At 41.9% G+C, this 24,659-nt stretch overlaps 1 protein-coding gene across 2 annotated transcripts in view; it reads right to left on the bottom strand.

Moving 5' to 3' along the window:
* The window catches only part of ABCG1 (ATP binding cassette subfamily G member 1), a 49,498-nt gene that overhangs the window by 18,423 nt on the left and 6,416 nt on the right, over nucleotides 1-24,659 (bottom strand). Inside the window, exon 2 of one of the 2 annotated variants that reach the window (XM_035896459.1) lies at nucleotides 19,922-19,963. The exons of the other annotated variant lie outside the window; for it this stretch is intronic. Within the exon in view, the coding sequence (XP_035752352.1) occupies nucleotides 19,922-19,963 (42 nt within the window). The remainder of the gene's footprint in view (nucleotides 1-19,921; nucleotides 19,964-24,659) is intronic. 2 annotated transcript variants of the gene reach the window in all.

Genomic DNA, 24,659 nt, shown 5'->3' with positions numbered 1-24,659 from the left:
ATGTCATGCTGCCATGGGGTCTCCCAAAACCATAGCACATACTCTTCCCTGAGCATTTCCTAGCCCACGAGGAAAGTAGTAGCCACAAAAACCTCTCTCTAGAGATATTTGATCCTACCATTTTCATGGCAAATGTCCTGGAAAACGTAACTGAACCAATGTACCAAAATAATAGTTTCCTCAAGGTGCCTTTTTTTAAACAGGCCAGTAATTTTTCACTCTAAAATCTTGTCCTGGATCTGAATGAAACAACTTGTTTGGAAGCTTCGAGATACCATGGGTATGAAAACAGCAGTGTATTCACATTGCCTGTTTATGGCACAAGTCTTAAGAACAAAAGCAGAGACGATCTCTCAAAAGGAACAACTATTTTGAAGAGAGAAATCCGTGGCACCCTGACAAGGTCAACAAGCTTGTCCCTCACGCCAATGTCACCATCCAAAGCAGCAGGAAAAGTGTAAGGAGGAAATCAGACTTTTCAAACACAACGATATTTACTTAATAGGATCTATAAAGATGAAGTCCTTCATACTATCCCTTAAGTGTAATGAGAACCAGTTACTTCCAAAGCCTATTAAATTTGTAAGCAACTCAAACATTAGACTTTACCACCAATTATTTGCATTATGCACACACCCACCGCACACACAAGTTATATGCAGCTGGGATCTCTTTCTCATGCTGGTCAAAAGCTGGCCAACTTCACCTGTCCTTAACTTCCACTGGGACAGAGTTTCTTTCACTGGTCCCACATGTACTGCACAGGGTAAAGTACTCACTGGTGTCTGTCTCTGTTCCCTCTCTGCCCCGCAAAGCAGTTAAACGTGACAGAACATCACACGGCAACTCCGTTACAACAATTCCTATTGTATGGACTTGTTCTGACCCACATTTCCAGGGTCAAAGGTTCTTGTCAGAGTTTCAAGATCAGGGCAGTAAATATTGCACAAACATAGAGGGGAGCATAAAGACTGTGTACTGCCATAAATACTGGGGGAGGTGCAACCCAAAATACACACTCGTCATCTGAAAACATGTATCAACATACGTACCTAAAACTGAAGCCTTTCCTCTCGCTACATATGACTGTGAGATTTAACATTACACTCATTAAAGTCACTTTTGCAAACATTATTTCATAAATTATAATCAGTTTACCTTTAATTGCAGTATCTTTCCCCTCGTTACCTGCACTTGTTTCTGCCCCTCTGATGGAGATTTCCATTTTAAGTATCCTGCAGACAGTGTTATAACAGAGCGGGACATGTCTCTGGAACTCATTTGCAAGACAGTAGAGGAATATGATTTAAAAAGAAATAGAAAAAAATATGAATTTTAGATCAGGATCCTAATCATCGGCATTTTAAGTTGCTACAAACTCAAAACTGTCTCGTCTTTTGACTGGAAGCACATAAGAAGCCTTTCTATTACAAAGGTTAATTTAGCAAACCCACAAAAAGATTTGACACTGTAGCAGTAGCGTGGTGCTCAATATAATCCTTTATAAAGAATTAAAATCCGTAAGTAACTACAGTCTTCTCTTTCAAAATATTGAGGCTAATCTTTAACTGAATCAGTTGACCTAAAACTTCTATATTGGGCCACATGTCTTTCACAAGAAACAGATTATGCATTTGGAGGGGATTGTATTCTCACAGTCCAGGGACCGTTTCATATCCTTCCGCCGTATATTAGGAATTTCTGACCATCCCTCAATCCTGGTTTACCTGGCCCACCTCATTTTTCCTTAGGCTGCCGGTCCATGATCCGTGCAGCAAGAAGTTTTGGTACCCCAGAGTTTAATGGAAGGCTGAACCTCAAAGCAAACTCACCCCAAAATGGATGCATATCACGGGCCATTCAGTTCAAGCACCACAGTGGCTGTCTCCTTTTGCACTGGACTTACATCAAGACTAAGATTAGCATCGTGACTTTCAGTTATTTCTCTTAAAACTGTTTCGGTATCCAATAGAAAATAGCTTGGATCCTTTCAGTTTTTCCATGTCCCCTCCTGGAGTTACTGCGACCTCACCCTTAAAATTTAGGGGCCCATGGCAATCCAAGTGCCAGTTTTCAAGAACTACTTAAAATAGGTATTTGTCAACAGGACATTAATACACCATCACCAACCAGAACACGCACTCAGCAACTTTCTCAGTCCAACCCACTAAAAACACAATACAAAAAAAAAAAGAAATCAAACCAGAAAATTCAAGTGATGCAAAAATTTTTGGTCTTAAATTTCCTCACATTACATTCCAGAGTTCAACTGCTTCTCCCGAGAAGTGAAATGTGTTTCATTTTCTGTGATAGGATTTCCCATAGAAGGCAAACTCCGGGCACTGTGGTCTTAGACCAGATTTGCAGCCAGAAACACGACTGGCCTGAAGAGACCCCCATTCAAGAGGTGGATTTCCCTGACTGTCTGGCTGCAGCACAAAGCCCACGGCAGCCCCTTGTTTAATGAGCTGATCGAGGGTGACCTCTTCTACTGATGAAGATACTAAGGGAGCTCTCATCATTCACCAAAATTCTTGGTAATGGATTCAGCAAGGGAGAAAAGTACTGATGGCTTTATGGGCTTCCTCAGGGATTCTGCAAGGATCTCTGGGGAGATTTGGTTTTCTCATTCTCACAAAAATTATGATTAATCTGGAAAGAAGCAAGCCACCTCCTCCTATACTTAGGGTAGAAGCGCATGCTTCAGAATGTGTCTGAATCAGCACCAAAAAAATCGTAACTAAAACTCCTACCCTCCTTACAGTGAATTTCCTCAGGTAAATACTGTCTCTAGGTTTTTGACTAAAATGCTTCATTCGTTTGCATTTCATTGCCAGTAATGTACTCATTTGTTACTCAGAGAAGTGTCACACAGACTCCTAGAAGTTTCTAGGCGTTGTAGCCTAATTCTGCATCCACCAGTAGGCACCAAGAGCCCATCTCAGGTCCCGGGTGAGCATAGCAGGCTTTCCCTGCTTGCTGCAATTAGAGCAGGATTTGCCTTTCCCAGTATATCTGAACTGTTTCTCTTTCATCACAAGCTCTTCTGAAGGTAGGAAGTAACTGCTGGTAGCCTGCAAGTACCACTGGCCAGAAATTGCTCAAAGGTTTCTCAGAAAATTCACTGTAGCAAACAGGTGACAAAGAGAATTTCAACTCAAACAGGTCAAATATCACAAAACTATAAACAACTGAAAATCAAGCCACAAAATAATCAGCCTTTGGCACTTAAATATCAAACCCAAAGGCACCATAACCTGCTCTTTCCACACTCCCTACCTGCAGCCAGGTAGAAGTGCACCATTTCTTTATTAAAAAGGTCTATATTTCTAGATCTTTTTGTGGTGCTTATTCAGACGGGATGTGATGTATTCCTGCTCAGAAACATCCAGATGGAAATACAGAAGACACCTCTGGCAAGTGCTATATTACTAACCTGCCTTACTTTAATACCTTCAACAAGCAACATACTTTTAAAACAGCAATTGAAATACAAATACACGAATTTATTCATTTACAGTACCACCAGTCAAATTGTTTGCTAAATCATGAGGAGAAACTACAGCAATTTCTTGGCACTGTGTACCAACCCTGTTCCATTAAAGAAACTCCATTGCATTTTCCTATTCTAGAATTTATAGGCTTAATCCTCACATCATTTCCTCTCATTTCAATTAAAAAAAACCCTATGCCAAAGTCCAGGGAATTCTCCAACACAAAACCCAAATAAGGGAAGGGGAATCCAGATGCCACATCCACACCATTCCCCTTGAGGAAGGAGTAGAGGTTCCTCCTATAATGGAAAAATGCTCCTAGCAAATCCATGGCTCTGCTGCTGCCCCCAAGATCTACCATATCCACACCTCATCAGGTAAAGGCCACTCCCTGGATTACCTACTGTGCAACAAGGCAAGTAAGGGAAAAACACGTCACATATCACATTAAATGGAAAGTTAGTGACTTATGGATGAGAGAAAGAGCTTGCATAAGTCCACCCATCCATGGAAAACATCCTCATGATATCTGGCAGACATTTAATCTGTAGACTCTTCAGATTTGTATCAGAAAACTGAACAGCTGAGGAATGCTGGCAGAAACTCCACAGAGAAGCACATGATGAGAAACACACACAGGCACAGATAACAGCCCAAGGCCAGATTTACACTAGAAACATTTGTAGATGTAATAAAACATTAGCTAGGAAACATATTTCTTTATCAATTTTACACCAGCAAAAAAGCTTTTTCCATATACCTAGATGTAAATATACCAACAAGAAGCCTTCTCACCCAATCCTGCTCTGTTATTCACTTTCTGCATCTCAACCCTTGCTCTCACCCCTGAGAAGAAGCTACTGTCATAGCAAAACATCTACGTGTTTACTGGTAAGGACTATGCTGGCCTGCTTCATCTAACAGTTTTATTCCTGTGGAGCAGGGGTAAGCAAGGAGTGGCAGCACAGAGATTTATGTGAAGTTCCTGGAGAAAGCAACCCCATATTGCTGTCCCATGGAGTCTCTCTCGGTCTCCTCATGCTTTACTTTCTCTGTCTCCCCTTGCACTGAGTGAGCACCTTCCTAAACCCCAGAAGCAAGCATGGACTTACAGAAGACCGGGAGGCTGGCACTGCAGAGCATTGAGGGCAGTGACAGTAAATATCTTGCATTTATTGTGCTACTTTTTGGAGCACACAATCATGACCACGTAGTCTATTTGCACGTGAAAAGCAGTGCAGGTTCCTCTTCTTCGCACATAAATAACGTAAGTGTGCATGTAAATTAGTTCCTGATGATTTACAGTTCCATTTTACAACTCAGCAGTCATACAGCCATCCAGTTTGTGCACTTAAACATGAGAGTTGTACACATACCAGGAGATGTGCGGACTGACTAGTAGCTATTGCGAGGGGGTGGCCCAATTTGTGGGTTTGGGGCTGTTTGGAGCATAGAGTTTCAGAAGCAGCTTACAGCAATCGAAGATGATGTTGTTACTGAAGTGGGCGGTGTCCTTCTGCCCCTTCTTCCCAGGATACGTTCCCCGCGCTTTCCCTGAGCTGGCTTTCAAGTGCACCTACACACCCAGTGAGGACAGCAAGCCCATCCACCTGGAAACCGTTCCTGGGAAATGCAGAGCAAAGAGGGCTTGTTTCCAGTTGCACGGGCTGCAGGACTGTCCCTGCCAGGACAAGAAGGCACGGTTCACAAGCAAGGTGGGGAGGGGGGACAGCCCTTTCAGCACCTGGGGACCTTCCAGCAGCTTGCGCTACCCAGGAATTCGTCTCTTGAGATATTTTTTCTTTTCCATTCTGAAATACAAACAGGACTTAGAGTTAAATGAAATTATCCCTTATGCACAAGTCATGCTCGGCCATGCAAACCATTTCATTACAAACTGGATTGTTTCCTTATTTTAGTGTAAATCAAAAATTAAATCACTTCCCAATGAGAAGATTAATACACTTGGGGCTTTTCACCTACATCAAAGTTAGTTCAAAGTCAGGGTATTTCCCTAAATTGGCATATTGTCAGTGAGGTGTTTTCCATGTATTCCTAATTCTGCTGTTAACCAGCCAGGGCACTGTGTTCCTCACTAACTACATGAGTACAGAATGCTTTCCCCTCAGTGCTATGGACAGGGTTAGTTAATGTTTAAGTAAAAGTTTACTGTAAATTCTCAGATGAGAGGGATTACCTGTGTCAGTTGATAATTATTTAAATAATTTGAATTTTAAAAAACTCTTGATGAGGATTATTTAAATGGACACTTATTTCCCAAGCTCCTCAATGAGTTCAAATAGGCTTAAGGTAAAGTGAATTACAGGTACCAATATTTGGGAAGAAAAAGAGGCATCTTTTAACTTCCAGAAAATGTGTGGGACAGAAACAATTTTCCTGACCAACGGAGTGAAAAGAATATATTGCTTTAATAGTAGGAACTTTCCTAATTGTGTATTGGCCTGAACTGTACCTCTGTAAAGCCGGGGAGGTGGGCAAAGTCAAACTAGAAACAATAAACATGTTTAAGGTAACTGCCTACCAAATAAAACCTGTATGTAACTCACAGGTCATTGGTTCATGGCTTCCACCATCCTTTGCGTATTGCAAGTGAATAAACCTTTTTATGAATCATTTTTCCACTTGAGCTTTAGAATCCACACGTCCATGTATTTCTATTCTATTCACACATCTCTCAGGAACTTAGAACAATAGGATTTTCCATTGTCTAAGCCCTGAGCCCTGCTTTAGGACAATTAAGGGAATTTACAATTGTAATGCATTCTTGTACCTTGCCTCAGAGAAACGACCTTCCTTCGTTATGTAAATGTCTATAAAACCGCATGCCAGGCACCAAAACACCAGGACAGAGAGGGCAGAAAAGCTAAGGGAGTGCTTGAAGTAATCAAATCAAATTTCCTTGCCTCAAAGTCCTTTCCAACTCAGAAATGAGAAATCCATTCCTCTCAACCTAAAAATACAGTAAGTCTTTCATGCCTTAACGAAAAAAAAAAAAAGAAAGAAAAAAAAAGAAACCCCCCTGGGCAGCAAAGCTCTTTCTTTGTGGTGGACTAAACTGCATTTCTTAATAGAGCCCACAACCAGGCCTTCTTAAACTTACTGCTCTTGATCCACAGCCGATTTCCCACTTAGTGATCATGGGACGGATTATTCATAACTCAGATGGAGAGCTTAGCCCATGCCCACAGCAAGCCCTGGTAGCATTCAATCTACCTAATTTTATACATCTGAAAGTTTGATGCTAACCCAAATTCATTGTTTAGGACCCATAAATTACCAATAGAGAGAAACAGGCACACCTAACAGGTAATTAATTCTACCTATTTTGCATTCCTATTCTGGGAAGAGATAAATAACCCTCTGGAAGTGCATCTTTCACTTAACTATTACAGTGGGAGTTCAGGACAATTAGCTTAGACTAGACGGCAAACCTCTAGACACTGTGACAAATCTCATCCTTTGCCAACAAAATCATGGCCAATTTCAGTACCAGTCACAAATAAAATGGGATATCAAACGACATCTTCTGTGGTCTTTAAATGTCAATTTGATCGTGGTTCCTCATTTGCTTGCATGACTGCAGTAATTAAGCACACAAATCACACACTCAAAATCTTCCAAGTTGGATTGGCACTCCACACTTTCAGATGCTTCCTACAAACATTATCAAGAAGAGCATCCTGCCCATGTTCAGGGTGTACAATGTATCAGATGTTGTGTTTTTTACTTTATCATTAGTATTTAGCACTTACTTTGCATTGGTAACTGGGGACTGTATTGGTAGCATTTGGTTCAAAGTTAACCAGAACATCTCAAAGCCTGAAAAATGCAACTGTGCTTTAGAAGATTAGATGTTAATCAAAAGCTAAACATTTGAGAACAAACTTTCGTGCAGTTTTTTGAATTTTGTTTGGGGGGGTGCCTAAGATTTGACTTCTATCGGCAAGCTTTCTTTGTGCTAAATGTTATCAGCGGACTTCCTTCTGTGGCAAGTCAGTAAAACACACAGTAAATTGGAGTCTAATGAGAGATCATGAGCCCCCAAGCCAAGATTTATTACATGAAATCCCTAGTTACTGTAGGCCATGTTGTATATTAAAAGAGTATGCATTGATGAGAAGATGGCAATGCAGATGAGAAACTGAGTTCTAGCAGAGGAAGAATCTTAAACCAAAACGTAGATTGTAAAGAATCTGAAAAGTCCCTTTAGTTTCATTGTTCTCTCAGATCCCTGGACTAGATATTAAACTTATGCAAGACATTGGATGTGACAGTCCACACTGTGCAGTCAAACAAAAAAATGCCCTAAGTAAAGATTTCACTCTTTTGAAACTCTGAAATAGGAGTTGTGTGCACCATGCTCTTTCTCTGTTATGCAGGCTGCTCATTGCATTACTTTAGCATCTGAATACTGCTTTTCTTCAGCATAGCTAATTAGATATGACAGTCTGCTAGACTGCAAGCTCTGCAACTCCCTAATTCTGAGTTTGAAGGTTTAATAGACTATACAACCTCACTCACCTTGTCTGGCTCTATCACATCTCCTGGCCAGGCAATGTTTCTCCATAAACAAGATGGGTTTTACACACACAGAACCCGTACCACCGAGTAACAGGAGACTGAAGTGCTTGCAGGCAGGCACAAGAATTTACGGACTTTCTTGAAATATGCATTCCTCCAACAATATGGAGGGGCAGAACAGGAGTCGGCAGCATCATGGGCACACCTCCTTGCTCCTGCAACTATTGATTATACCTCCCCACCATGCTGTGAGATGAATGGGCTTTGTGCCAGCCCACTTTAAGTCTACGCTCTTCAAGGCTATAACCAGGCAGAGCTGAAGTACGTAGGTAACCTGTCAATGCAACCTGAGCCACTAACAGGCCTGGGTAACTACTAGATACCCCTCTTGTTAAAAAAATGCCTCATATTGGTTGATACTAGTCCCACTTGGAACAGCTGCTCTGAGCCTTTCCTTGTATTCACCTTTTCTGTAGAGCTCCCTTTATCCGGTCCTACAGCAAGGTTACAGCCTTCTACTGAGCTTTACAGGATGATTACGATTATATATGCCTATTAATCTTATTCAGATATGTCCACGGCAAGATTCAGTTCTTATCGGTTTCTCTGCTGAATATTTCTGCCTGAGAGAGTTAAAGCTGTTCATCTTCCATACGCATGCACATGGAGCCATATGCCTGCAACTGAGGATAGAGAATGACAATTAAATGGGTCAATGAACGAAAGTAACCTTCAAACATGAATGCAAATAAATCCGTACTTGCAGCGAGACCTGATGGCTTCAGAAGCAGTATTTACATGTTGAAGCATTCAGAGATCTGGGGCATAGCTTGTACTTTGACGGCACAGAAAATAGCTACCCTGATTTATCTTCAACCCTTGGAAACATGAAAGGGGAAAAAAAAAACATGTATGAATGACGCACAGCTTCATCTCCTTCTGAATCTAGTGGAAATGCCTTTTCAAAGCAATATTCATAGCCTAATCCTTGTTTGATAATTGCTTTTTGCTGCCTTTTTTTCTAATTGCCTTTGTTTCTGTTACTTAAGTGCGCAAGAAAGTCTTTCCTGACAAAAGAAGAACCAACACAATTTGAAATGAAAGGCTGACACATTCCCTCGAATGACAAACTGAAGTCACGAGCCTGATACATACATTTAGGTATGAAAGCTGTTTACGTATGCCAATCAAGCAGAAAGCAATTTCTCATAATTGCAGTACCTTTACACCTCAAAGTACAAATAGTATTATTCACAGTCGTACAAACAGATAAAACCAGAACCCTTCCCAACATCCCTTCCCTTTCGAAAAAAAATCTTCAAGTAGGAGATATTCCAAAATAGCCCTGCAGCTGTTATGAACTGAACTGCCTTAATTTCAAAGTGCAGATCCAGCTGGGTCACCCTGCAACAGGGGAGACAGAAACCCTTCCCCCCTCAGAGAACACTACTGGGGGTCTCTGGTGTTGATGTTCAGAGTCACCACATTTTTTACTTTTTGTTTTCTACCTTCCTCCTCCTAGCCTCTTCCCACCCACATGCACACAGACCGCAAGAAAGCGGGAAGGGAAAGAAGCAGAAGTAAAACTTTGGCTCTCTCCTCCTACCTACCCGTGTAAGGGCTAGAGAGGAAAGTCCTGGGGGTTTCTGGAGTTACAGCAGAAGCAGCTGAAGTCATGTAGCACCCAGCACCTTCAAGCTGGGCCTGATGGCAATATCTAGTCCGAAGAGCTTAGTGTGTAGAGAAAAACTTTCCCTAGTACTTCTGCATGCATCTTTATCACAAACTCTAGGTTAAACGGGAATGTGATGAAATGTCTCTGCAAACTGCATAGGAAAAAACCGTACCTCGTCCCAGACTATTGGAAACAAGAGTTGTCATTTAAAACACAGAATTCTGTGATGATTTACAAGCTCACAAGACAACATTTTGTCCCTAGCCCTCAGAGACATGGGGAGCCACATTTCTTGGAATTTGAAAAATGTTTTCAGTCACTGCGATTTAAAAGCTGCCACAGTGTTTGACCTTTAAAAAAAAAAATCACAGTTCAGAAGTCAGCTTCAGTAACTCAAAATATTACATTTGACTCCAAACAAAAAGCAGTTTTTCACAGCAGTCTTTATTCAACTGCAATAGTGATGACAAGTTTGTTGCAGGAACGTTCTCTGAAGAACAGGCAACTGCTGAGCACCATCCGACCTTCTGAACAACTCCTGCACATCGTTCTCCTGCCTCTTCCCACCCTCTCTAACCAGCTCTGCACTGCAAATTGCAAAGAAGCACTTCCACCTCTTCACATTCCCCCTGCTCCCATCCCATTCTCTCCCACAAGCAGGCTGAGGAACGCTTGGAGCCAGAAGGACCCTTTGAAACACACTCAGAGGCTAGTATCAGAGGTATTTTTTAAAGTATATTTTAGACCCGTGTACTGAGTCTTTAATTCTACTATACACACCCAGGAGCAGAGGTGCGGAGAGAAACTTCAGTGATTGCCCTGCAAAGCTGGAAGAGCTCAGGGAATGAGAACAGGAGCCAGGTTCAGAAGAACCACTGAGGCTGAAGAAGCTCTTACGGCAGCGGGACACCCCTGCGGCCAGACACACGGATGGCTGCAGCATGTGTCCTGGGAGTCGCTTTATTTTCAGAAATAGCCATACTGATTCTGCCCGCTTCTCCTCAACGCTCTCCAAGACTTTCATGAAGTAGAAACACAGGATAATACATTTACCTTATTCTAGCACTGACCCAGTAACAGATAGAACCTGTGATCCTGACTGCAAAAATACAGGAAAACCTGAAGATGTGCAGAAATAAACCCTGGATTACTCCAGTTCTCCCGTTTTACTTAGAACAACTGTGTTTTTATCTCTCTTCTTGAATATTTACACTAATAAAGTTGCCCAAATTAAAATACTTTTCGTTGTCAGCAAACTAAATATAAAATCCTCTAAACACCACTGAACTAATTATCATCTTCTGTAGCATGTCAGTGCTGAATACGTTACAAACAAAACCCACTGCACAGGGCGTTGCTGCTTCTGGAATGAAAATGAGTTGGAATGAGCGCCTTTCAGCAGTCTGATTTCTGCATTTTTCACAACTGGAGAAGTTGGCAGCCTTGTGGGGACATACATCCATTGAACTACCATAAACTACCAAATTTCCATCTGTTTTTTAGCTCCAGCTGACCTACATTTTATATTATGGATTAGCTGAAGCCTATAGAGTAGCACGAACAAAGCTTGACTCTTGCTGCTAACCAGATATCCTAAGCAATTAAATGTTTTATCAATAATATGTCCCACATAAAGATGAGAGTTTTCAAGAGGAAAACTCTTTTGACATTTCACACACAAACCAGAAATAATCGTTTGACAGACGGTCTTAGATGGCAGTAGAAGTATCATCAAATAATGATTAACTTTTATTTCACGTACTAGAAGAATTCAAATGTACACGTTAAAATCATTTGAAGTTTAAAAAAAAGGCTAATGAACTTTAACTCACAGCTTCAGGACAGCCTAAAATAAGGCATCAGAATTGTTCAGCACTTTGGAAATCCTGTCTTTTCTAAATTATCTACAAAATTATTAGTAAAGCAAGCTGGGAAGCAAGACCTCATTTCGCAAAAGCATGATTTCCACCTCAGGTTTCCATTTTGTTCTTATTCTGAGGCAGAGCGAAAACTCAACTTTGAGTTCTGGTGGCAGATTTTTTGCTTGGTTGTTTTTTACAAACCAGTAACAAGCCATTCCAGAGGCCACTGGAACACACTGAGATGAGGGTGAACCAAGTCTAAGTCCTTGAGTGAGATCAAGAACTCCAACTTGGGTCTCCTACATTTTCAGGTGCCCTGGTCATCAGCTCGATTGGGTTTTCTCTCTTCCTAACTAAAAAGTCCTTGGCCTGACAAATCTCCATGAAAATGTTGTCAGAAAAATATAGTGAAGAAACAACATGTTTCTACTCTGATGCACTACCATTTTCCACCAAAAAGTATATTGACAATTTCCACAGGGATTTTCATTATAGGCTCATCAGGAGACCCTCTGTGTTAACACACTTACACTTTATCTCTGCATTGGTTCACTTCCCAGTGACACCTGTGACTTCTTTTGACACTTTTTGTCCTTCTTTACAATTAGGTTATTCAACTGCTGAATGAAAAGGAAAGGGGTAAGTTACAGACAGACTTAAGCTGGATGTTGGCTGACCCAACTGGTCTATTAGGACAGGAAAAATTTGGTTGTGAAAGCAGTTGCTTCTTCCACAAATTGGAAGTCCATCTGAAGAAATTAGCTATGATGCGTCTCACTAGTGAGAGAGACTCGCGTAAAGAGTGTTGGTCTTCTCACATCCTTCTAATCAGGTGTCCCTGTAAAACATATTCCAAGTTACATCTGCTTTCCAAAGTCAAGGCAACTTGTTCCCAGTTTTTCCTGACCACTGACTAACCTGATAATAGCATTTTAAAAAAATGCTGGTTGGATACATTACCAGAAAATTAATCTTGACTTGTCTTTTGGGGTTTCTTTATTCTCTTACTGTATGGCTTCTATATGACTAGCCTACCTATGCTTAACGTAAGTCATTTATCTAGGCTACCTATTAACACACCAGTTCACACAGGAAAGAAAAAGGAGGTTAAGAGTCCAGGCTGTTTACATGGTTTTCCTCACAGATACTGTCATTTAAAATGAAATCACGAGGAGACAACAGTTAGAACAATATCCATGCCACCTCAAAGCACATGCTTTGATCCTAAAAAACATTGGCACTCTCCAGACTCGGTTCCTGTAAAACAACACGGCACTACTAAAATCAATACAGCAGCACAGGTTTGTGCTAGTCCAGCAGCTGAACACAGGCTAAGGGATCAAAAGCAGGGATTCATGGCAAACTATAGGCACACAGCAATATTGCAAGATTCAAAAACTGGAAGGTGGAAGCCCTCCACGTAGGAATACTGATATATCAGGAACTCAAAATCTCAAGACGGGATTTATTTTAACCAGCTGCAAACATCTACAATGTAAACATTTGCACGTTGAGCTATTCTGGGTCTGGCTGGGATGGAGTTAATTTTCTTCAGAGCAGCCCCTATGGTGCTGTGGTTTGGATTTGTGACTAAAACAATACTGGCAACACACTGTGTTTTGGCTGCTCCTGGACAGTGCTTGCACAAAGTCAAGGCTTTCTTTTTGTAGAGTAGGCTGGGGCACGCCAAGAAGCTGGAAGGGGGACACAGCCAGGACAGCTGAGCAAAGGGACATCCCACACCATATGACACTGTGCTCAGCCATAAAAGCTGGGGGAAAAAGGGAGGAGGAGTAGACGCTTGCAGTGACAGCATCTGTCTTCCCAAGCAACCCTTCCACGTGCTGAGGCCCTCTTTTTCGGAAAGTGGCTAAACATCTGCCTGCCGGTGGGCAGCAGTGAATAAACTCCTTACTTAGCTTTGCTTGTGCACACAGCTTTGCTTCACTGCCCTGATCTTGATCCACAAGTCTTCAGCTTTTTGGAGTCTCTCCCCTATTCTGATATGGGAGACCGAGGGAGCGGCTGTGGGGGTGCTCAGCTGCTGGCTGAGGCCACCCCACCACAGCTGTTCTGCTAAGTAAATGTGGAGAGTCACTTGTTCGGCTTGCTTTGGATGAAGTGAATGGTAACCTATACTCCATCGACCTTCAGCGAAATCTTTTGTCTATAAAGAGAGCCCCCGCTGTTGTCCAACTCAGACACAGCCTCTTACACAGTGGAAACCTACACAGACTCAGATGAATCTGACTGTCAAGCCTGTCTCTCACTGCTATGAGATGCCCAAGGAAAAAGATGGTCTACTATCTACGAGGTGGTATAACTGCTCGTGCAATTCATGTTTTCAAAAATATCTGATACACCCAAGTATAGTTTAAAATCTCGTTGTGAGATGAGCAGCTTCGTTACACACGGTGATAAAGCAACTGCAGTCTGCCGGGCTACAGACAGTCCTTCTACGGGCAGGGCGTTCAGTGCCATGCGGGAGATGCACAGGTTCAAAGTTTTCACGCATTTTTTTTCCTAAATGTATGTGACAGAACGAGGGGAAGTAATGACAGCTGTAGCCTGGGTGCAAATGGAAAAATAAGCACATTTCTAATACTGTTAGTTTTTATTTCAGTGCTAGGTAAACGCTTCTGACCATTACGTGCAAGTGGCGAATGCACCACCTGTGTCCTTTTCGTCTTTGTGCCAACAGAGGAGATTACATTGTGCCGACAGGGGCTGCAATGATCCGGGTAATGGCACGAGTACAGAACACTGCTCCGTCATCAGATCACAACACTTTCAAAATATTACTATTTTTTTTTAATTTCTGTATGTATGTGTTAAAACTGAGTCACCACTCCACTTCCAATTAAGACCTGAGTGAAACCCAAGAAACCGCTTTTAAGCTCTGCTATCTGCTCCCTACAGGTGAGTTTCCACTTCTGTATTTGTAATATTTCTAAGAGTTCTTGCGTATTTTACAGCTGACGTTACTGTTAGCACAGTAACCTCCACATGCCCTGGTCAGACTCATGGCCCCCATGTTCTTAGTCAGCTGATATCGAGTATTAAGATCAAGATCTTGGAGCAGGGACAGCATCTGATCTACTCTATTCTTCTCTCCCACGCTCTCCATTTATTTGCCAACGACAGATTCTCCCAATACAATGAAAGTGTTTGGTACCCTATGTTTTCCTAGAGGAACCCAAAGCACTGCTCTAAGACCCTTACACGTCAGTAAAGTGAAGGTCACGCCAGGGTTAGTTTCACAGAGCGGTAAACTCAAAACTTAATCAAACCCACAGTTTGGCTTTGCCTGCAAAAACCCCACCATCTGTTGTGTCAGAAGAATGCTTGGGGAAACTGCACAAGACACGCTCTTCTTGAGTCATGTTTGCTGAACCTAAACCAGAAAGTCATTTCAGAATGGATGCAGAACCAAAAATCAGAGAATCAGGCATGAGTCCCAACCTATATAAACCCCAAGAATGGGACCTATGAGTTGTGTAGCAACAGCCCCAGCCACAGTATCTCCATGTATTTAAACGACCTTGACCGTCTTCTGCAGTAAGGCAGAGCAACTACCGGGTGTCAGGAGTCCTTGTAAAGGACCTTTTCTGGCAACTGGGAAGAATTCCGCACTCCCTCCCATTCCCTCTCCATCCAGCTTACTGGAATCACAGCTCCAATTCCCTGAAACAGGCTACCTGTGCCTGTATTAAATAGCACGGGTGATTCGAAACCAGCAGATCCTCTCCTCAGGGTCTGACCCACTGAATTCTGTCTCTGCCCTGGCAGCCCAAGGACAGCAAAGACAAGGGTCACCCATGGGGACCGTCCAAGAGTCAGTGGTTCAGGGAGGCAGAAGGCAACGCGCGTAAGGAGAACATGCAACTGCCTTTGGGGAGGTTTACATCTGTCACTTTTTCCATCTAGCAACGCTGCAAAGAAAATGGTGTAGGTGGACGGCTGAAGATTGCTCTTCTCAAAGGCTTCCTCCTGAAATGGGTGCCTACGCTCTAATACTGACTAAGCCACAGGCTTTGCTTCTGATCTAATTAGATAATGATACTGTGATACAAAAGGAGAGGTTAATCTTGACTGTATCTTCAATCCCTTTTCCTTGTGTACAGTTGTAAACACCCTGGAAGCATTTGGAGCCACTTCTTCCTATGTGTTTTAGTTTCAGCACTTGCACAGAACGGCTACAAGGCTGGATAATGAGGGGAGCTGGGGAAGAGGAGCTGGGAGAGACCATCTTTTAAAACGCACCGGGCAATTCACACAAATCCTGAGGTGTGTTAGTGCCAGTGTGGCTAGCAAAAAAACCAATGACAACAACGCAGCTCTTGTCACCCCTTCTCCCACTCCACTCATCACTGTGAAGAAGAGACCACAGAGCTCACACCTCTGGGAGATGTCAGCTGTAAGGGGTACAGAGTGCGGATCCTCTCGAGGCTGACCACAACCAGACACTATCCTCACCAGCCCTTTCCCTCCCCCGCATCGGAGGTGCTCAGGGAAGGCAAATGCAGCCACAAAGGAAGGTGGATGCCCAACATATGCACAGAGCTGTTTCTGGGAAGTGCCTTTCATTTGCAGATCTTGGGTGCTGTCATTTGCCTTCCCTGGTCCAGTCAAGGGACGCTTCTAGCCCCCAAGAAAATCAGCAAGGAGAACATCTCTACTATATTCCTGTTCTTTGCACCATTCCCTCACTGGCTCTTGCAAATCGACGCACGTGCTCCCATTAGTTTAAATAAACCTTGGTATTTTTCTTGTGCACCTTGTGCACACTTTTCTTGTACTCACTGCAGGGGGGTTGGACTAGATGACCACTAGTGGTCCCTTCCAACCCTAAACATTCTATGATTCTATGATTCTAAGACACACACTCCTGTCACCAGCAAACTGCTATTCAAACAAACAGAAGTAGCACACATTTATCTGGCCCATAAACATACTCTCCTTTACACCCAGCAGGAAAGTGAGTTGCAGTAATGCTCAGCTAATAAAGAAGGAAATTCAGACAATGATGTCAGCAGTTACAAACAGGCAAAATTGCCCAAAAGTGTATGAATTGGACCCACCATTGATACACATGAGAGCTCCAACCTATTCTTTCTTACAGCTTCTAAAGAAAACAAGAACAAAGCACAAGCAATCTGACTACGAGAGAAATGACTGAGAGCAGAAAATTACTCAACTTATGTAATGCAGTAAGTGCCTATTGAAAAGCATCAGCAAAACGCTGTCTTTTCTTTATACTGTTCTTTACACCACTAGCATTCAGGTAGATAAAACAGCTTCCATTTTACAGTTGCTTTTCCTGCTATTTTATCTTGTTAGGCCGTTAATCCAGTAGCCACAGACCGGAACTGCTTTTAAGCAATTGATATTCGTCTGCTTTTCATTTTTAAAAAAATCAGGTTGTTAATGCTTTTCTATAATTATATCATCTTGTCACTACAAAGGAGGAGGAATATACACCTCTATAAAAATGTTATCTTCAAAATATTTGGTACAGTGATACACAGCAGTTTTTGTACATAATTAAATATATGTGAGTATATGGGCGTATGTGCCTCCATACACATACATATACGAAAACAGAGATAGTGAGTATGCACATACACGTATCTATATATTAGATGTATCTATGTATACAATTATAGTGAACGTATGTATCTGTATACATAAAGACAAGGCACGTATAATATACTCATAGATTACTAAAAAGAAAATTTAGAAAACTTGGTAAGAAGCAATACTTTACTCTTTGCACTCTGAAAGGGGGGCCTCTGATGCTTTGAGACACGCCTACATTGGATGATGTCTGCTGACACATTTCCACCACCATACAAACATGCCTTGCCTTCTCCCATTTGTAACGCTGAATACCTGGACAGGACTTGGAATCCAAGTCAGGACAAGTTTTCTTAGGTTAAAACTGTGGCCAATGGGAGGGAGAGGGAAAAAGATGGCCTTTCTTTTATTAACCTGGTAGTCAAAAGCCTAGTTTGGCCCGAACAACATATTGGTTGAAATCCAACACTGTATTTCACATGAACTGCATTAGTTTCTGTATTTTTTAGAATGCAGTTTTAGCAGTAAACCATACTAATGAGTGAAAAAGTGTCTTTGGGGTATTAGGCCATACTCTTCGTTCAGCAAGCTTTATTCATTTCAATTAATTTGTATGAGGGATTAATTTGGTCCAAAATGTTCTATCCTAAGCCAACACTCCCGGCAGATTGTCAATACCTGTTCTTTAGGTAAGTCTACCCATTACATGATTGCAGTGATTTCAAGGTTCATTTGGCTCTGTACTTTTACAGCAGTATAGTATGAACATCTGAGATGAGTTGTAGGTTGGCTTCTAAGTTAGTTTTATTTATTGCAGATTACATGTCACTTTTTGTCCCAAGTCACTTTGCTTGGGGAGTTTATTTTTACTACCTGCCGCTAAGAATCAAATGTTGAGTGTTAAAATGCGGCAGCCATGCCCTGTATGGGAAGGCCTGCTTTATTTTTAGTTACTTGTTTGGTTTTATAATGTGTACATGGTGGATATAGAGTATATGGGTTTCAGGAGACTGATGCTAATACTTCTGTTTGAAGGCTAAGGAGTAACTATGTTATTATGCATATTCTGAAGATTCATCTTGTTTTGCCGTCCCCAGATGTGATACTATTACTGGACAATCATTCTCTATGAACACCTAGTCTTACAGTAATCGCAGGGTTCATGGACTTGTGACTACTTCAGGTAATGTATTTCTCCTTGAGGTTTACATCGTCTTTCTCCCAGACAAGAAATGAAACAGTCAGCCTTCTTCAGGAACGTCTGTCGAGTTTCTCTGACTGTTTTTGATATAGCAGTTCGCACACATAGTCATAACTCAGCCTTTAAGACAGCAGAAGCTGATTTATTATAACCACAAGTGGCAGCAACTCGATTCCCTGTTTGCAGTTAACTCACAACTTTCCTGAAACTTTCACATGTGAGGGTAAAAACGTGCCTGTGTGAGTTCCACTTCAATGATGATTTACATCATGGGGAAACTTTCCATGGGCTTAAACAAGCAACTGGCCAGCCACATTATTTATTTTTAAATAGAAAGCTTAGAAAAATCAAATCAGCCAAGAAAGTCTAAAAACGGTCTTTGCTCAGTTATGTGACAGAAGGCCAGTCGCACTGAGCACAGAGACTGAGTCGAGGCTCAGAGGACCAACCCTACTAACCTACCCAGTGCAAATGCAGCCCCCTGAATCGGCCACTCTGAATACCCTCAAAGGAAAAGGACAGACCACAGTTCCTGGAGGAAAGCCCACCAAGAGGCACCAACAGGGAAGCTCCCTCTCTGAAACACCGTGCAAGCAAAAGGGGGTGATGGCCTGCTGGGGAATAGGATTTACCATGTCATGCAGGGGAAACAGAAGTTTGGGATGGTGTAAAACCAGCCATGGGGTGGCTATGGAAATTATGAAGAGCAAGAAATATTTATCACAAGACACTATGGGGAACTGATCAAGGACTGAGGAGGAACAAGACTGAGAAAATAGATGGAAAAGGGGATGAAGGGGGCCAGACGCATGTGGACAGGCAGCCGGTCAGTACACCTGTCTGACCGAGCCCTGCCCCTGATCACCACAGTCCAACCTGTACTCCTGCTAAACACTATTTCCAACTATTACCGTGTGAATGGACTGTCTACTGTGAGCCCGTGTGCATGGATGCTAGCAAGTATCACGATGGACTCACCGGTGAGCAGAAGTTTACGCATCAGCCGCTGAAGTGAGAGGTTGGAAACTTGTAGGTCCAGGTACCAACAACTGGAGGAGATCTGACTCTGGCCAGTGATTGGATTGACAGAGTATCCAAAACCCACTGGTGGAGAGATCTGCCTTGTGTGCCTGTGCAACACATAGAAATCACAAGCAGGGAGGAACGGCAGCGAGCCACTGGTGGTGGTCAGGTTTGCACAAGTGCTGTCTGCCATAAAGGCACTTTTGTCCTTGTGCTGGTCCGTATGGCTGGCTGAGTGTATTGCATGTATAGACGTGTGTGTGTGCCTACTGGGAATACGCGCCCTGCCTTGTTACTAACTGGACCTGTAAATACAGAACAGAGGCTGCCACGTACCAGTTGGTCTGGGGCAGGAGAAATCCCGTCGGGTCCCAGAGCCCCACCAGATTGGACTACTGCCAATGGTGTTGTTTTACAATCACCACAATTAGAAACTTTTGCAAACTTCTTGTCAGGAACTCGCAATTCTGATTACAAAAGAGACCTGACCCAACTGGTTTTCAGAAAGGTCTCTGATCCAGCATCTGCATGCTTAGTATTTATTTACTGTAAATTTGCTCCTCTAGGGCAAATTCTCCTTCAAGTAATTCTCCAAGACTCAGGGTCAAACCCAAAATCCAAGAGAGTAACTTTTCATGGCCAGCTGTGCACAGATGCATTCCCCTCTGCATTTTTCCTTGTCTTTTTGACCCACATTTCTCTGGTGGCAGCATATGACCTTCACTTCTCCAAGCGGAGAAGGAAGAGGAACTCAGTCCCAGCCAGCCACCCACAGGCTTCAGCTTTATGAGCCTCAAATAGTTATTTTAGACACTCAGGCCTCAATATTCATATTCAATAAGCTGGCTGAAGTTTGTGGCTTTTGGACCCAGAAAAAAAATAACTGCCCTTCCTCTAATAGCAGATATTCACCTTCAATCCCCTTCCTTTTAATTGTGTGCTCATTTACCAATTCTAACCCTGTCATGCTGGTGCTATTAGAGTGTTTAATTTCCAAAGCATTTGAGGTGATACCTGGATCATGTTTAAAAAAATTATACTAGCCATGCTCTGTTGGTGCAGCCTCATCCACTTGACTGCTTCCACAAGCACAAAACAGATGCAACACGGCAGAATTTAACTCCATTGCTTAACAAGAGCATTAAAACCTTCTTTTTTTTTTTTTATTTCAAATTTCCTATTAACTAGCTGCATCACTTCATTTGAAATTCCTTTCTTCTTTTGTCTGTCGTAAATGCCTACCCTCTGAAGATAAGCAAGAGGTAGAGCAGAGGTCTCTTTCTCATTTACCCAGGAACCTGACCAGTGCATGTTCCATCTTTGCTCTCCTGAAGCAGATGAACTGCAATTATAAACAACATTTGTTATTATTCTAAACATGCAAAGCAGGAAGAAATATGATTCTTATACAAAAAAATGTAGGCTGTAGATACTAGATGAGAGGCAGATGGTAAAGTATCTTGTAAAGCCAAGGTCTCTGCCATTTATTTTTCTTTGGAACAGATACGTAACAAAAAACAAACATACAAACAAGTGGTTAACCCAGTCCGACTATTATGTAATTCCACGTACTTCTTTCTGGTAAGAATTTGGATGGCTTCATCCCTATCCTCTCTGAAGAGAATTAAGTCTTCAGAGTGCATCTGTTTCTCCCTCTGAAATCAGCAAAGTCTAAATGAACTGTAAATGAGAATATAAGCCTAAGAGGGACAAGAAAGTCCAATCGGGAAACGCAGTTACGAAAGTTCCTGCAGTTTGACTCAAGACACACTACAGCATGCGTCTCCAGTCACACCATTTCCTAGACAGAATTATTTTGCCCTCATTCCAGCAACGCTTACACAGCGCTAGTCCTTCTGTATTGTATACTACCACTTACATTCTCTATCAAATATTCATTCCAAAATCTTCTTTTCCAAGAGATGAAGTATCCAAAGGCCAAACTAAACACAAACATCTGCACTAAAGCACATAATTCACAAGGGAGCCATTTTCAAATATCTGAATCATGACCAATGGGATATTTCGGCAGGCCTCTTGATAATTATTTCAGGAACTAATGAAATATATAAGAACATCTCCTTGTAGGAAGCTATTGATATTCAAATCGTTACTGAAAACAACCAAAATTGCTTGGCCTTCTATACATGTGCTGTGACACTTTTCCATCATACTTAAAATGCTGCTTTGGGGATGAACAAGATAGATAAAGAATTGGTTGAAAAAGGCAGTAATTCTTCCAAACGTATTTTACTACACCATAAATTCTTTTCTTGTATTTGAAAGTTGGTGAAAAAGTGACTACATTTGGATGGATTTGGGGACCCTCAGTCTTTCCATTTCCTAATTAACATAGGCTTTGATTTCAAGAAGATGCCTGCTACAGCTTGGTCCTGGGCTTGATGAGGAGGATTCTGCCAGTCCTTGGAATTAAAGCTGTGCTTGTAAATTGCCTTCATACAAGAGAACTAAATTTTCCACATGGTACAGTCTAAGTAAGGGCTGGTGGTTTTGCTGTCCTCAGTACCAATGGCGTTAAAGAAAAATTGCTAGCTTCTAGGTTCAAAGCCAGCACAGTGGGCAGGCAATCTGAACCACCACCATCTCGGCTTGTTACTGTTCCAATGTGTTTGTTAGAGAAAAAAAGACAGATCTTGTACAGAAGTCTCCGATACAAGATTCGGTAATATAAATTGCACATGATGTCTTCTGGAGGTAATACCTAAAAAAAAGAGGGCTGCTTTGTCATCTTACATGGATGTCATGTCTCAACAAGGTCTTTTATTAAAGTTCTTAAATAAATGAATCCAACAAGAAGGTAGATGACCTGTGCTCAGATAAAGGAGAAAGCAGATAAAGCAACAGGAAACAAAAGAGTAGGAGTCAGTGGTCAATCAATGAAGAAAGCTTAGCTCTGAGTCTCCGGGAATCTTTATCAGGCTCTGTGCTGTTCACCTTACTCCTGAATGGTCTGAAAAGGGAGGCAAATAGCAAGGTGACAGCATGAACACCAAAAGCCCACTTAGGTTCAGAGATCAAGCGAGTGATTTTACAAAAGAAAAAAAAAATCCATCGAGAGCTAGTAAACGCAAAGATAATACACCTAGTTCAGGAAACCTCTGATCTGCAAGCCATGAGAACCCAGGGAAATACTGCTACTACACACTTGACTGCACTCGAACTATTGCCCAAGCATTCAGCTCTATCTGCTCTCAGAAAAGGGACACCGGGCCAGGTGGATCTTCTCTGACTTCGTATAAATGGCAAGTGGACCTAAACTCCCAGCTTACTTTTGTCAAAAACTCAGTCTTGCGTTAAACATATATTCTTATGGACCTCATGAGTGTACAAGTCGCAGAGGATCTGGGGATAAGGCATGGCCTTTTTGGCTAACGCATTCAGGTTTTGCCTCAAGGATATTCATCCTAAGACTGAACACCCACTCTTCAGTTTGCAATGCTTTACGTCCAAATCAGTTCATCCCCATGTGCTAAACTATCATGCAAATTTTGCTGAGATTCTCCTTGCGTGTTGTTTGGATTAAGTCTTGAGATGTTAATTTTAATAGTAAGACCAAACACTGTTTCACAAAGGACAAAGGTAGCCACCAGTTCAGTGGGTACAGTTCTGAATTATAATGCAGTTGAGTATTCCTTGTGAGGGTCTGCCACATTTTGAGTAGTATCGTGTTCCCTGAACTCCCTCTTCCCAAAGCCAGCCAGTTTACCTGCAAGAACAATGCTACAGGGAAGTGTGAAGCAATTAATTTCTAAAAGAACACAGAGCTGAACTCTGAGATATTAAATCTCCTTGAGAACAAAAGACCTGCCTTTAGTAAGCAGGTAAGTTTAGACCCCACTGGCTTCCAGAAAGCACTTTCCAAAATGGCATGTAAATACACACATAAAAAAGGACTCTTAAGAGCATTTTTACTCTTGAACTAGCTTCTATTCTTGGCTGCTTTTGTGATTTCTCTTTCCTCTTACCGAGGTTATGGAGAACCCTGATCAACCTTCAATTGCAAAATGACTCTTGCTTCATCTTCCTTCAGACTTCAGACGTACCTTCACACTAAGGACCAAATTCTACTTTGAAATGTAAAAAAAGTACACCCATACGATGGTGCATGCTGTCTCTACCTCCTCAACACCTCGAGCAAGACATGACTGCATATGGGCAGAGGACAGCAAAGCATTAAATCGAATCCCACTCAGTGTACAGAAGGTTGCAGTGGAGGGCTGTCAGGGTGAGTTATAGCCAGCCCCCAACACATGCTTACTGTGAGATGGAAACAGCAGAGACCACAGCTCAATCTCCCAGCAACTCATCATCAGCATTTCCCTGGCATATAAATTCTGAATTGTTTTAATTGCTATGTCTCTAAAACTTCCTTCCTTGGCCACAAGTTTTCACAACAGCAACTGATAAAATGTATTGTATTAAAACATTAGCTAGAATGAAAAACAGTCAGGTCACTGTAATGTTTAGCTTTAATGAACAATACGGCAAAGAGAAAGAAGAAAAATATGTTCTACTCACACAAAGACTCAGCGACCGAAAGTCACTGAGTCAAACTCAGACACATTTCCAAAAAAACTCCAGGTAAAAAAAAAAAAAAAAAAAACCCAAACCAAACCGACAACAGTAACAATGGGTTCTGCAAGGAGGAAAATAAGTAATGCCGAAGCAAGGTCATACTCGGCTGGGAAACAGCAGAAGGATCAGACAAGGGGTCTGCCCAAGACTTGTCCCCAGTAACCTCTATTTTATACAACCCATGCAAGAGGATGCTAGAAGAGTTCTATACCACTTAATAAAACACTGTGAACTATTCCAGTAACAGCGACGACTCAGTATATTTTTACCATCTTGAGACAGCTTAAGTGTTAAAAGAAAAACTGCACGGATTTTATCAAGATTGAAACATGCATTTAGAAATCCTCTGCTAAAAATCATGTTTCATTTTCATTACTTTCGCTAACGTTTTAAGTCACTGGAAGAGAATCCACAAAATACTTGCTTAAAGAGCTTTTTGCTATTACCGCGGTTCATTTCAACCAGCTTAAGTTGTTTATTCTTTCTAACATATGGATCTTAATTTGCATACATCCTGCTCTCAGAGATGAAAACGCGCTCTCAGACAAAGCAGGCAAAAAATGGACGAAAACAATACGACCCATCTGTCAGAGAGGCGGAAAACCAAAAAAAACCCAAAAAAAAAAAACCCCCCAAAAAAAAACCCAAAAAAAAAAAAACCCCAAACCAAACCCGGTCTGGGAAAGTGG

Source organism: Egretta garzetta, unplaced genomic scaffold, assembly GCF_000687185.1.
Source record: "Egretta garzetta isolate BGI_Z169 unplaced genomic scaffold, ASM68718v1 scaffold45, whole genome shotgun sequence".
NCBI classification, from domain to species: domain Eukaryota; kingdom Metazoa; phylum Chordata; class Aves; order Pelecaniformes; family Ardeidae; genus Egretta; species Egretta garzetta.
Note: the sequence above shows the minus strand (reverse complement) of the source record. Positions and strands in the feature narration are given on the sequence as shown.